This window comes from Oryx dammah, unplaced genomic scaffold (assembly GCF_014754425.2).
Source record: "Oryx dammah isolate SB20612 unplaced genomic scaffold, SCBI_Odam_1.1 HiC_scaffold_9, whole genome shotgun sequence".
In the NCBI taxonomy this organism is placed as follows: domain Eukaryota; kingdom Metazoa; phylum Chordata; class Mammalia; order Artiodactyla; family Bovidae; genus Oryx; species Oryx dammah.
Window position 1 is genome coordinate 5607953 of NW_024070193.1, and position 13578 is coordinate 5621530.

Sequence of the window (13578 nt, forward strand, 5' to 3'; positions counted from 1 at the left end):
GACAACTCTTGTAAAGCACTTAGCAGACCATAGCCATTCATTGTATGGTGATCACATGAAAGGCAGTGTGGGCTTCTGAAACAGCCCTGGGTGTTTCTAACTGATAACCCCCTCCGTTGAAACCACCACCCCCAAATATGGAACCCAGACAGTTTTGCAGGAACCTCACGGAAGTCAGAGAACCGGGAAAATCACCCGACGAGTTACAACCACTCTGCCAGGAAGAGCCACAGAGAGTTGGTTCATTTCTTTTAATTTTTAAAAATGAGTAAGCAGACAATCGTGTACCCTTTGAATACCCCATAAAAACGTTCATTATGCAAAACAGTACAACCTTTTTCAGTTTTTAATAATACTGTAAATATCTCAGAAAGGATGTATTGTTTCTAATGAATATCAAAAAGAGTCACCGTGATGACGTTTTGCCTGCCCCCACGTTTCCCTCCCTGGCCCCCGCCCCAAGTTACCCAGATACTAGTAGGAAATTATAAAAAGCAAAGAACAAAAGCCCTCCCTCCGCCTTGGCCCATGAGTCCCGTTAAGTGAGTGAAGTGTTGAGTGCCACACGAGCAGCACGTCCCCAGCGAGGCAGAGGGGCAGTGCATCGGTGACCACGGTGGGTGGGGAATCGGTAGCAGCAGAAGTGGGGAGACCCTGCCCCAGCCTATTGTGAGAAGAGCTGAGGAGGGCGGACACAGGCAGGGGCTCAGCCAGGGCCCCGATCTTCCTGCGTCCATTTCCGGGGTCCACCGGAGCAGACAGGTCAAGGAGATGCCGGGCTGTGTGTGCAAAAGGGGGAGCCCTGGAACCAGACATCCCGACCTGCCTGGGTGGTGGCGGCGCTTGGCCTCTCTCTTCGCAAACATGGGCTTCAGACGGGGACCGCTGGGGGCCAAGCAGCTGGGTGTTTGGGTGAATCAGACACGCAGGTTTATTCCAGGAAACTAAATCCTCTGTTTGGTGAAGGCTTGCATTGCCACCACATAAGACTGGGCACAGAAAGTAGAAGGATAAAGGATGCTCCTTGCCTGTCCCCAGATAACTCAGGATCCAAGGCAGAGGCTCAACATCAAAGCCAATTAAGGAAGAGAGGGACCAGCCAGGGAGGCCCGGAGCAGTGCCAGCTGCTGCCCCAGACCCTGGAGCTGTTCAAGGGAGGTGGGGATGGGAGCCCGGGACTCCACACTAGTGAGCTCTGAGGCTCCTCAGCCCCTTGGCCAGAGAGGCAGGAGGGCCAGCTCCTGGGGAAAAGGTAGAGGAGAAGCCTTGTGAAGATCCCAGGGCTCTGCTGATGGCAGGAAGGGCGGGCAGGGACGGGGGGTGGGGGGGGCCACAGGAATGCAGGCGAGGGAAGAGGGCAGGGGGATGCCCAGAGGGAGGAGATGAGGTCGGCGGATGAAGGGGCCGGAGGACGAAACCAGGCTCCAGGCCTGACGGCAGCTCTGACCCAGGAGGCTGGTGGGGGGGTCACATGGTGCAGACCCCGGCAGGGGCAGTGGTAGGACAGACAGCCACAAGCAGGACAGAGCTCAGGAACCATCAGCCAGGTGCCTCCAGCCAGCCTGCTGAGGAGGACGGAGCAGGAGAGCCGAGAGCCTTGAGGACCCCTGCCGTCTGCGGAGCCGAGGACCGGGCTGGTCTCCACAGGAGGGGACCTCTCACGGAGGAAATCAAGCCCCGTGGTTTCCAGGATAAACTTGCTTTAAAGAAGGGAGTGGCGAGTGGCAAGTCTTCAGAAGAATCCAAGATCAACAGGAGGTCTGCATGCCCAGGAGGCACGCAAAGGATCCCTGGAGAAGTGCAGCCAGGCCAGGCAGAAACCCCCAGAGCTCACCTGACCCAGCTGTCCCCACCGGGGAGACTCAGGAGGGCTGGGAAGAGCCTAGGTCACTCGGCGGGACCAGGGCAGAGGGGGGCCTGTCGCCCAGAAGTCCTGAGTTGGCCGGGACGTTTTCTTCTCTGACACAGCCTCGCTGTCTGCAAACCCACCACTTCTGGGAAGCCCAGGAGGATGGGCAAGGGAGGGGCTTCAGGGGAAGCCTGGAGGCATGGAGACAGACAGACTGGGGCACGGACAGGTTGGTTCAGAGGCTGACGGAGGAGGCAGACGTCGATCCCCGCCGCCACCCCCACCCCCCCACAGCCCGAGGATAAAAAAGTCTGGTCCTATGATACAACTTCTTCCTAACCCCGAGGGAATGCTGGTTACACCCTCCTCGGATGAGAAGTCCCTGTATAGGGTTATCTCTTCAGATCTTTACTCTCACGGCAGTTGGGGGGATGGGACGAGGAAGGGGCGTGACTTGAAACCAGATGGGCACGGCCACCTTAAAATTAACTTGTTAATAAATCCTGTGCAAAGAAAACCAAAACCAAAACAAGACAGAAACGAGCAAGCCTCTACCATTAGGTGAAGAACGCGGTTCAGGTGTTCACTGGTGCACACGGCGGTGGACGGCAGGGGGCGAGCAGGCAGGGCAGCGAGGCGGCGGGGCGCTCAGAAGTGCGTCTCCTTCTCTGTAATGGCCGCAACGGCCCCATCGCCCTTGAGTTTGGCGTCACAGTCATTAACCGCCACCGTCCGTGGGCCTGCCCCAAGCGTGCCCCGCATTTTCAGGTCGGTGCTGGGGATCATCAACTTGCGGAATCTCTACACGGTTGGAGAGAAGAGCTGTCTGAGAAGAGTGGCTGTTGGGGTGCCCGGGAGGCCTGCCTCAGCGACACCTCTGGGGGCGGAGGGGCATGGAAACAGCAGGCTGGGCTTGGAGCTCTGCCCTGGGCAATGCGTCGACCTGGAGATCTATTTCCTGCCCCCACCCCGGGACATGGGGACGACAGGGTACCAGCGCTGGGTGAAGAAGGAGAGGATGAACAGAGTTGCCTGCCCTGTACCTGGCCCGCTGCAGGTGACCAGGACATAGGAGCCGTACCCAGGCTGCATCCTTCCTTTCTGGGCAGACTGAGGCTGGGGTCTGAGTCCCTGCTTGGCCTCGCTACGTGTGGGGCCAGTCACCTAACGCCACTGAGCCGCGCCGTCCCACCTGTGAGATGGGCCAGCTGTTCCTCCTGGGGACTCTGCTGTGAGGGTGAGCTACAGCACCTCCAGGGCCAATTATACAGTGGTCTCTGCATAAATGGGCATGTTTCCCATAGAAGGCCATCATCATGCCCGTCAACCCCATCGAGGGAACAGGAGGTGTGTGTCTGAAGATGGAAACCTTCTCACTAAGGCCCCAACCCCGCAGAGTGGCCAGCAGTGTGCTGGGCGGACGGGGTGGCCATCCACTCTACCTCTGACACATGCTCCTGCCCCTTGATCCTGCCTGCCCCCCTGCCCAACACCTCAGCCTCACGTGCACATCCAGAAGACATCAGGCCAGGATTTGGGAGGTCCTTCCTGGGCCCTTTCCCCAGGAAGGCTGGAAGGACTTTGGGGTGCTGGTTTCTTACGATCAAGGTCCTGTTTTCACGTTCAGATCCTGCCACGCCTAATAGGCTGGGCCTATTCTGCCCGAGAGGGATTAACGGGCAGGATGCCCTCCTTCCCCCTGTAATACCATCCTGCGGAGCGTCTCTTAGGTGCCAGGCAAGGCGCTAGGATCTTGACACAGGATAGGAACCGGGAGCATAGGCCCTGGAGCCAGGTGCCTGGGCTGGACTCCCAGTTCCACTGCTTCACTGAGGCAAGAACTTAACCCTCTGCATCTCGGTCCCTCATCTGTCGAAGAGGTTCACAGCGGCAGCTGCCTCGAGCGTCATTTTCCTGAGGTGTCCTCAGATTTGTTGACCTGTGCACGGCTCTTAGCATAGACTACCCACCCTCACAGCAACTCTCTGACCCCCATCTTTCCTTCCAGATCCTTCTCATCAGCTGGCAGAACCTTCTGGAAATGCGGGCATGTGTGCTAAGTGTCTTCAGTCATGTCTGACTCGTGACACCCTATGGACTTGTAGCCTGCCTGGCTCCTCTGTCCATAGGATTCTCCCAGGCAAGAAAACTGGAGTGGGTTGCCATTTCCCTTTCCAGGGGATCTATTCCCAGGAATAGAACCTGCATTACTTACATTTCCTGCACTGGCAGGCAGGTTCTGTTCCACTAGTGCCGCCTGGGAAGCCCCTCTGGAAATGGAGGGATGTGAACTCGCTGGCAGGGGCCAGCCGGGGCCAAGGTATTCGGGCTCCAGGGCAGCTCTCCTCTGCACACGCCTGGTCCCAAGTCAGAATCAACAACTGCCCCTGCCCTACATTCCCTGCGGGAGCGGAGGACCCGGCCTTGCTCTGGGGGCAGGAGCAGGCTGGAGAAAGAGACCTTCCCTCTCGGCTTGCTCCCCCTGGCTGGGTGCTGGCTCTTCCCTGGGTGGACAGAAGGGCTGGCTGGAGCTGACTCTGGGCTGACACTTGCCTTGGGGGGCATTGCCACACAGGCCGCACGTCTGTGAGACACAGCTCAGCTCCGAGACCCCGGGGTACTGCACTGGGAGCGGCACTAGGCAAGGGGTATGGGGCATGAAGGCATAGCCTCAGGTACCTGCTCTACCACTCCAAGGCTGTGTGCCCTGGGGTAATTTGCTTTCCCTCTCTGTGCTCAGCTTCCTCACCTGTGACGTGGGGACAGGAAGCACCTCCACCTCACAGGACAGCTGTGAGGATTCGAATTCGGCAGCCTACTGATTGTTGATGGCTTAGAGCAGCGTCTGGCACAGAGCACACAATTAGCAAAAGGGGCATGAAGCTGACTCAGACCTCCTGATCCCCCAGCAGGTGGGAAAGGAGAGTGAAGAGAGAGTGGGTGTCCAGGCTATGACGGGCCGGGGTCCAAATTCACTAAACAACCAGGAGACCATGGGCAGCACGATTCCATTGGCAGGAAATGCCCCAAAGAAGCATATATAGAGAGATTTCTGGGTGTCTGGGGCTTGGGACAGGGCTTACTGGGAACAAGCACTGGGAATCTTATGAATACCTAAGAATACATGTAAATAAATAAAAATGTTTGCAAACAGATTTATGGTGATGACGGCACGGCACAGAACACTGCTACAAAAAATATACCATTGAATCAGAAATGGGTGAAAAAGTTTATGATACAGAGAACACACTTCAATAGAATTGTTGAAAATGGTCGGTTTGCTAATTCTCGGTAGTCTGATCTTAGGCAACTGCCTGCATTTCTCTGGCGACAGAGGAGATGCGGAACAGAGAGAGCTCTGCCCGATGACGGCACAGGACAGATGCCCCCAGATGTCAGACCCTCTCCCTGCGCCCTGGAAACGGGGTCCTTAATGAACGGGATCGACAGGATACCAGGGGCTGACACTTGGCCCCTCTCTCTCCCAAGTCCTGGCTCAAGTGCTGTCCCTCTGTGCACTCCCTGAGTCCTCAAACAACCTCTGCAAGTGAGGGACTGCTGCTGACCCATTTTGCAGATGGGAAAACCGAACTCAGGGAAGGCAGAACTCAGGGAAGGCAGCTCAATCTCCAGGCCTCAGCACAGCAGTGCTGATGAACCCCTGCCATGGATGAGTTGGCCAGGCTTCCCCAGGAGACACGTGGAGGCACGTTCTCATCATGCCCGTGGCCCAGATGAGGAAGCGGGAACCCAGAGGTTCCTGTGGCCACACTCACACTCACCAGCACAGCCCTCCCCAGCATAGCCAGCCCCGGCCTGTGTCACACCCCCCGCCGCCCCACCCTTACCGACCCCTCCTCCCGGGCCGCTCACCTCTGGCAGCGTCCCTTCCGTCTTCCACACCTTGATGCAGACCCAGACCGGGATGCAGAGCATGGAGGACAGGGCCATGAGCCAGCCGATGCCGTAGCCCCAGGCGGGGTAGGTGTACACATTGTTGTACTTGAGGGGCTTGTATTTGACCAGGAAGAAAATGAAGATGCCCTGCAGAGAGATGGGGAGAGGTCCCTGGGGCGGCCCTCAGCCTGGGTGCGGGCAGCCAGTGGGGGAGATGGGCGACCCTGTCCGGTGGCCTCGGAGAGGTGGCACCCTGCCTGTCCTCAGCGAGAAGCACAGGGAACAGGCCTCACAGGTCCCAGGAGACTCTCCTCGACCCCCCAGGAGCCTCTAAACAGTCAGAAAAATTTTTTTCTAGCTGTTTCTCAGGGCTGGTTTCACAGCTGTCTTTCAGAACTAAGATGGTTGGTGAGGATGTTCTGAGATACTTTCAGTGCCAAGGACTGGGTGAAGAGCAGAGGTTTTGTTTCTTTAATTAAACATCCTTTCACCAAGGCCTCTCTGCAGTTTGGTCTGAGGGGCAGAGCGTGAGCTTCTCATTACCCTCAAGCTGTTGCTTCATTGGTAACAGCAGAGCCAGATGTCTTTTGTTCCTCATCCCCAACAGAGGTGGGTGCCATCTGCCCAGGCTTGCGGGTTCAGAATCTGAGGCCCCAAGAAGAGTGGTGACTTGCTTACTGTCACAGCAAGCTGGTGGTATAACTGGAGTCATAGTGAGGCCCCCTAGCCCAGCCCAGAGACTGACTCCCCAAAAAACACTGGCTTGGAAAGGTATCAGTTGTCTTGGACTTTCTGAGTGCACAGAGGGTGCCCCAGGAGGACATCACCTCCTCAGTTAGGCCTGGGCTCTGGGGTGAAGTGGGTGAGGGGTGGAGAAGTAGGGGTGTGGTGGGCTGCAGCTGGCTCCTGGCAGCACCCTTACCGCACAGATCCCGGGGGTCACAACCTTCCAGCACCATTTAATGAGTGACAACGGCCGGTAGCCAATCATGTCTTCGATGTTATCATAGAAGCGGTTGCTTCCTGTCCAGAATAAAGCAGACGGGCACAGACACCCCAGAGAATTTCTGTACAAGCCTCAGAGGAAAGGTGATGAGTGTCTGCGTTCCTCAGCAGGAGACAAATTGTGGCAGGGACCCTATTTACCGCTTAGAAACTACCAGGGTGTTAGTGATGTGTGGCATGAGGATAAACTGTGGTGGAAGGGGCTCTGGCTCTGAAGAGACCCCTCTTGACTCAGTCAGGAGTTTCTGGGGAAAAGGTGGAAGGTGGTCGCTCTGAGGGCGGTCAGGCTGGCTGACCTGCATGGGTGGGGTGGGGGTTGGGGCTCAGACAGAAGGGCTGGTGGGCGTCTATTCACAAGCCCAGCAACTCTCATCCACTCACTCAGTCTGGGGAACAGGAAGACCCAAAGGCAGGTGCTAAGGGCCGGTCACTGAGCTGGCTGGTTTGTCTACACTCCCTCCTACTAGGAGCCATGGTGATGACTACTCCATTATACAGATGGGAAAACTGAGCCTCAGGGGCAGAAGGATGGACCCAAGGTTACAGTGCCTGAGCCTGGAACCCCTCCCTGTGCTGCAAAAGGGTATACAAGCAGGAGGGTCTTCCAACAGGTGGGAGAACCCAAGACGTCCCTGAGGGGAAGAGGCTAATGGAGATGGAGACGGGCCACAGGGAAGCCCAGCCCACCCAGGTCCCGGGCGCTGGGGGGTGGCGGGCTCGGCCTCCACTCACCATACACCCAGCCGATGCAGATGCACTCGAAGATGGCCACAAAGAGAAGGCACATTCCGCTGGCGGCATAGGAGTCAAAGAGCTGGAAGATGTACATACCGCCCTGTGGGTGGGAGGACAGACGCAGGGAAGAGGGACAGACAGACACAGGGGAGAGCAGGGTTAGCCAGCTGGCCTCGGCGAGGGCGTCCGGCCATGCGGTCACCTCCCATCCCGGAGTCACATCCACCAGGGCAGACTGGTCTCTCCAGCATTCTGAATGCCGCACCCACCACCCTCAGACCACCCTCAGGGGCTGCTGGGATCTCAGAGGTTTGTCTTGTCTCTGCTCCCTGAATTTAGACACAACACAGAAACTGGAGACTGGAGGTCGGGCAGGCTCAGCACCTCTCTCCAGGGGGCTGTGAAGGCCTCCCCACAGGCCTCCCTGCCTCTAGCCTTGCCCTCTCCTACGCGTCCACACAGCAGCTTTTGTAGGTCCTGCCTCGTGCGGTCATAAGGCCGGTGCTGCTGGGGTCCTCAGTGCGCACGCAGGGAAGCAGAGCCCCGGAGTGCTGAGAACCCGCACCACCGGTCACCACAGGTCACCACAGGTCACCCAGCCGTGGGCCTGAGGACCGGGCCCAGGCGTCCGGCTATAGAGCCTGTGACCTTCACCGCCCACCCCCTCACCTCCATGGAGGCGCAGATATTTGCAGACTATTTTCCCCTAGAGCAGAGCTTTAAATGTGTTTAAATGAGGGAGAAGATCCTTCCAGCAATTACTGAGTCTGCCACGGCCCATTTGGCAGGTTTAAGTTCCTGGTGTGGTCACTCACAGACATGCCTCTGCAGAGGGTGAAGGTGGGTGTGTGGGGCCTGAGTGTCTGCTGATTCCCGGTCCAGGGTGGGCACAGCGCTGGTTCCGTGATGGGCCTGGGGCCCAAGGCCTGGGAGAGGGCTCTGTGAGCCAGGGTACCAGGGCCGGCCAGCCGGCGTCCAGGAGAGCCCTCCATCGATGGGCCTGCTGCAAGCCGAGGATACCCACGAATGCCTGCTTTTCCTGTAGCCCCACCAGCCTCTTGAAGGCATCAGGTAACCTCCCAGTTTGTGCGTGACAAAAGACTCGACTCTAATTAATCAGCACTTAATGAGGCCCTGCTCACTGGTTGTGTGGAGAGAGGCAGGGGGGAAGTGTGGCACCATTCATTGGCTCCAATGCTGATTATCCTCCCATTAATGTGACAATGACTAGGAGCAGGAGTTAGACACTCTGGGCCAGGCCCCAGGGGCACAGAACAGATCAAGGCTGGCTCCTGTTCTTGAGGACCTTGGGGCCTGGTGGGGCAGGTGAATAGACAGGTCACTGTAATGTCCAGATGGAGACTGGATCGAGCTTAGAATGAAGTCCTGGGTGGGAAGGAAAGCAGAGGAGGCTTCCAGGAGGAGGTGGTTTTTTTGAGTTGAGAGGCAGAGAATGATGAAGATCAGCAGACTGACCTCAGTACCACATCAGCTGCTTTGACAGATTCTGAATTCCCTCACTTTTTCCATGTTCCTTACAAAACCCCTTTGTGTCTCCTGGCAGCAGTTTTTTGGTTATTTGGAGGGGGAGAGCGGCTTGGTTTTTAAAATTAATTTTGTGAGTGTGGGTAAAAAGATACCTAATTTCGCCTTCCCAAGGTACTTAAGAAAGTATTTATTAGACAGGATGCTGCAGGAGGGAAGAGAATCATGGCTTTATGAGACTGTCTGAGTTTGGGGGTGTGATGAGCCCCTCCTTGCCCACAGGCCTGGCAGAGACAAGAGGGGACACACAGAGGGTTGGAGCTGGAACACACAGTGCCTGAAGGTGTCCCGGTTCCTCAGTGATGAAGCCTGTTCTGAACTTGAGGCCAGTGAAAGCCACTAGCTGAGGGTTCTCCGGCAGACAGTGCCTCCTTCACCCAGAAGTTTTACTAAAAGGGGCAGCCTGGGCATCTGGATGCTCGTGGGCTCAGGTGCTCAGTCTTGTCCGACTCTTTGCGACCCCATGGACTCTAGCCCCCCAGGCTCCTCTGTCCATGGGATTCTCCAGGCAAGAATACGGGAGTGGCTTGCCATGGCTGCTCATAATGACCAGGTAAACCCAGCCTTCCTCACTGTGAGTGTTATTCCTTCTGGCGGTGGAGACCTGGAGCTGAGCATTTATACAAGTGCTGAATGAGAATGTCCATGGAGTCTCACGATGACTCATCACGAGCACGAGAACACAGAGTCACTGAGAAGGGCCGGACTTGAAGGCAGGGTGACTCAGCCAGTCAAGGTCAGAGCTGGCATGTGATGTCAGATCCGCCTAACCCAACGTGTCTATGCTAAGTCACTTCAGTTGTGTCCGACTCTTCACAGCCTCATGGACTGTAGTCCGCCAGGCTCCTCTGTCCATGGGGTTCTTCAGGCAAGAATACTGGAGTGCCATGCCCGCCTCCAGGGGATGTTCCCAACCCAGGGATCCAACTCGCATCTCTTATGTCTCCTGCACTGGAGGCGGGTTCTTTACCACTGGCGCCACCAAAGCCCAGGTGCTTACCCCTCGTGTTACCCTGTCCACGCCACTTACCTGTGTGGCTATCACTCACCTCCGTTAACATCACGAGGCCCAGAAAGTAGGAGGTGGCCGACAGGGCCAGGATGAGCAGCTCCCGCCGATAGCCCCTCCGGAAGACCTTGGGGTACATGTCTACCACGGCGGTCACCAGGCTTTCCACGCACACGAACTGGATGGGGCAGAAATGACGGTGTGAGGCCCTCCAGGCAGACACAGTAGCCCTAAAGCCCGGGCTTCCCTCCCCACTGGGCTTCACCTTCATTGCCACACTTCCTCACCCTGACGGAGGATCCAAGAATAACAGTATCCCCCACGCTTACAGAATGCCAGCAGGCCCATTCAACACAAGAGGACCCTGAGGCTCAGAGAGGGAAGGTGACCAGCCCAAAGTCTCTCAGCTAGGAAGCAGCAGAGTCAGGCCTTGAGATGAGGTCTCCTGACTCTAAAGCTAGAATTCCTTCTCCCTTATGCTGCCAGTCATGCGCCCATGTGCTGGGTCTTTTTCTGGGGTGGACGAAATAAATGAGATCCAGTCTTGGCCTGGGAAGCAAGATGGCAGTTTGGGTAACTGTCTTGAGAGCTGAGGGCTCTGATCAGTCTGTGGGGGCCTGACTTACTTCATCCTCCAGGCCCGTGACAGTGCCCCTGCCCTTTGCTTCTGGAGGGCAGGTGGCCTTCTTCTGGGGGGAGGGCAATCAGGGGAGCTAATACCCAGCTCTTGTGTTTGGGCTGGGCAAGTTTAGATGGCAGAGCTTGAGGCACTATGCATCTGTGTCCCACCATGCTGAGACAGGGCCAGGAATGAGGTCAGTCACACTCCTACTCAACCGTCAACACCCAGACCAAATAGCCCAGCACATCCCTCACCCCCCTCCCCGAGTTCTCCCAGCACTGTGGGCAGGTCTCCTGCATGGGCCTTTTCCTGACTGCTGCTTCTTGCCCTCGACTTGGGCAGAACAGACCCCAGCCCCTATTCCAGGCCCCACCCTCATCTGTAGGGTCCATGCTTGCTCAGATCTGTCTCCTTACAAAAAGGTGAGACCCTGGAAGGCAAGGGCCATGTCACTGACATCTATTTCAAGTGGCACAGAGCAGAAGCTCAGAAAATGTTTGATAGATGACTAATAACAACAGTGGTGAACACACGGTGCTTATTGTGTGCCAGGCTCAGTTCTAGGTAGTTAACAGATGTTAATTTCTTTAATCTCTATGTATTAAGTTCTACCATTGTCCCTCTTTTGTAAAGAAGACACAGAAGCATAGTGGTGTAGGTAACTTGCCCTGAGGTCACAAAGGTCTAATCTTTTAGGGCCTGAATTTGAACCAGGCAATCTTGTTCCAGAGGCTGGGCTTTCACCACTGTGGGGCACTGGGAAGTCATTATTTGGGGGCACCCCCATCCCTGGAGCCACTGCTTGACTCCATGCCCTTTCTGGTCTATGTCTATCTCCCCAGGGAAGGTATTTCCATCCTCATTGTGCAAAGGGACTGAGCACAGCCCAGAGTCACCCAGCTGGCAAGAGTTGGGACTTAAACTCAGTCTAGACTCCAATGCCCAGGCTCCTGGCCTCCAGGCTGTCCTGTCTCTAGGGGAAGACTAGCTGTGCTCGTCCTTCCTCTAGGATCTATAGGGAAGGAAGGGGACTCAGGGGATGCTGTTGATCCAGCACTTAAACTGAAGAGGCATCAGAGCAGATGGGCTACGAGGTGCAGAGACTTGGGAGCATATCCTGTCAAGTCACTTGGCCTTTCTGAGCCTCAGTTTCTTCCTCTGTAAAATGGGGATAATAGAAGCCCTGCCCCCACCAGCTCATATGGCTATCATGATTAAAAACTGGGGGCACAGCCCAGACACACTTGGGGGTGGTCTGAGCAGCCACCCCCTGCCCTGGGGCCCCAGGCCCTCTTAGCAAATAGAGTACCTCAGCCCTAGTGCTGGTTTGGCTCAGCCCAGGGGCTCGCAGAGCCCAGGCCCAGCCTCCACACCCCTATGAGGAGACAGGCCCGTCACTGTCACACAAGCTGCTGATCCCTCCTGAGGCCTCTGCTGGTGACAATGGAGGGACGGTTATCAGCAAAAACACCCGGTTGCTTCTGCAGCTCGGCTTAGCAGTTTCTGAGAAACCATCCAGGGGAAGAAATAGGACGTGGCTGGATTGACAGCCACACCAGCCATGGGGCCTGGATGCTGAGTGACTCGCACAAGGTCACAGGTGGGGGGCGGGGAGCACCTCGCCAAGAGACCCCTGTCTGAGAGCCTCAGAGAGCCTGGCTTTGGCTGGAAGACCTTCTCTGGGGCTCTTAGGAAGGCCAGCCACAATACAGCAGCAGGGCCAAGGGTTGATTTCTGGAGATGAAGAGGCCACAGGATTCCAGCAGGAAAACCACAGAGGGGATTGAAAGAGGGTGGGAGGGTGGACGGGGGTGAAAAGATGTAAGTGCGCACATTTGCGTTATAGAAAGGAAAATGCAAACAGATAAACTGTTAGTTCTAACTCCACATCCTTCATGGAGGAAGGTGGGCTGCCAAGTGGGGGTGGGTCTGGGAGAGGCAGGAGAACAGAGGCGGGTTGGGGCAGGGTGCGGATGTGGGGGAGCAGGAGCTGGTGGTGGTACCCAGGACCCACCCAGGTGTCCACCTGGGGCGTGTCATGGGAGCCCCAATGTGGAGATCAAGGAAGAAAGCAGACGCTATTCTGTGTTCCCAGTCTTTTATGATCTGGTTGGTCCTGACTGACCAGAACCAGGACGTGGTGTGCAGGCCCCAGATCTGTTCCTGGGAGCAGCACCTGCGGCCCCCCCCCATCCCCCGACTCCCTCCCTGCTGCTGCCGCCTGGGCTCCCTGCTTACCTGGCTGTCCAGGCCCAGGAAGATGAGCATCATGAAGAACAAGGCGGCCCAGAGTGGGGAGAGGGGCATCATGGTGACGGCCTTTGGGTAGGCGATAAAGGCCAGGCCAGGGCCTGGAGAGGAAGCAGAGAGAAGGGGGCTGAGTGGAGTTCAGTGCCTCATTCAATTGCTATGTTCATCTAAAATGGACTAAGTGTTTCTTTTGTGCCAAGTGCTGTGCTGAATTCTTTCTTGAATCATGTACATCTCACAGCCACCCGCATGCTTCTGGTTCTATGAGTATACCCATTGTACAGATGAGCAAGCTGAGGCACAGAGAAGGAAGCAAGGATCTGGAAGGGTCAAGACTCAAGCCCAGGTTAGTCTGACACCCAGACCCTCCTCTGCACAGACATGCCTCTATTCTTACTGGGGTAGGTGAAGAGAGGTGGTGGTGGGAGGCATTCTTACTAAAATGCAGGTTCTCAAGCCCACCTAGAGACCCTAATTCAGCCAGTCTAGGGTGACAGAAGAACCAGTGGCTCCTATGTAAGCAGTCAGGGCTTGGACAACTGCTGGTCCACCCAGGCCACCTTCTCCTTTGAGCATCTCCCAGGTCCACACTCACTCCTCTTGACTGCTCCCAACAAGGGGCTTGACAGCACAGCCTCAGGGTGGGAGTCTGATGTTCTAGCCCTG

General features: G+C 56.4%; 1 protein-coding gene across 1 annotated transcript in view; it reads right to left on the bottom strand.

Moving 5' to 3' along the window:
- Positions 1-236: 236 nt before the first annotated feature.
- SLC6A11 (solute carrier family 6 member 11) overlaps positions 237-13578 on the bottom strand; it is a 123825-nt gene continuing 110483 nt past the window's right edge. The window contains exons 9-14 of the mRNA XM_040246763.1: positions 12901-13013; positions 10081-10218; positions 7484-7586; positions 6669-6769; positions 5723-5893; positions 237-2650 (exon numbers count right to left, since the gene is read on the bottom strand). Coding sequence (XP_040102697.1) covers positions 2498-2650; positions 5723-5893; positions 6669-6769; positions 7484-7586; positions 10081-10218; positions 12901-13013 — 779 coding nt within the window. The 3' untranslated portion in view covers positions 237-2497. The remainder of the gene's footprint in view (positions 2651-5722; positions 5894-6668; positions 6770-7483; positions 7587-10080; positions 10219-12900; positions 13014-13578) is intronic.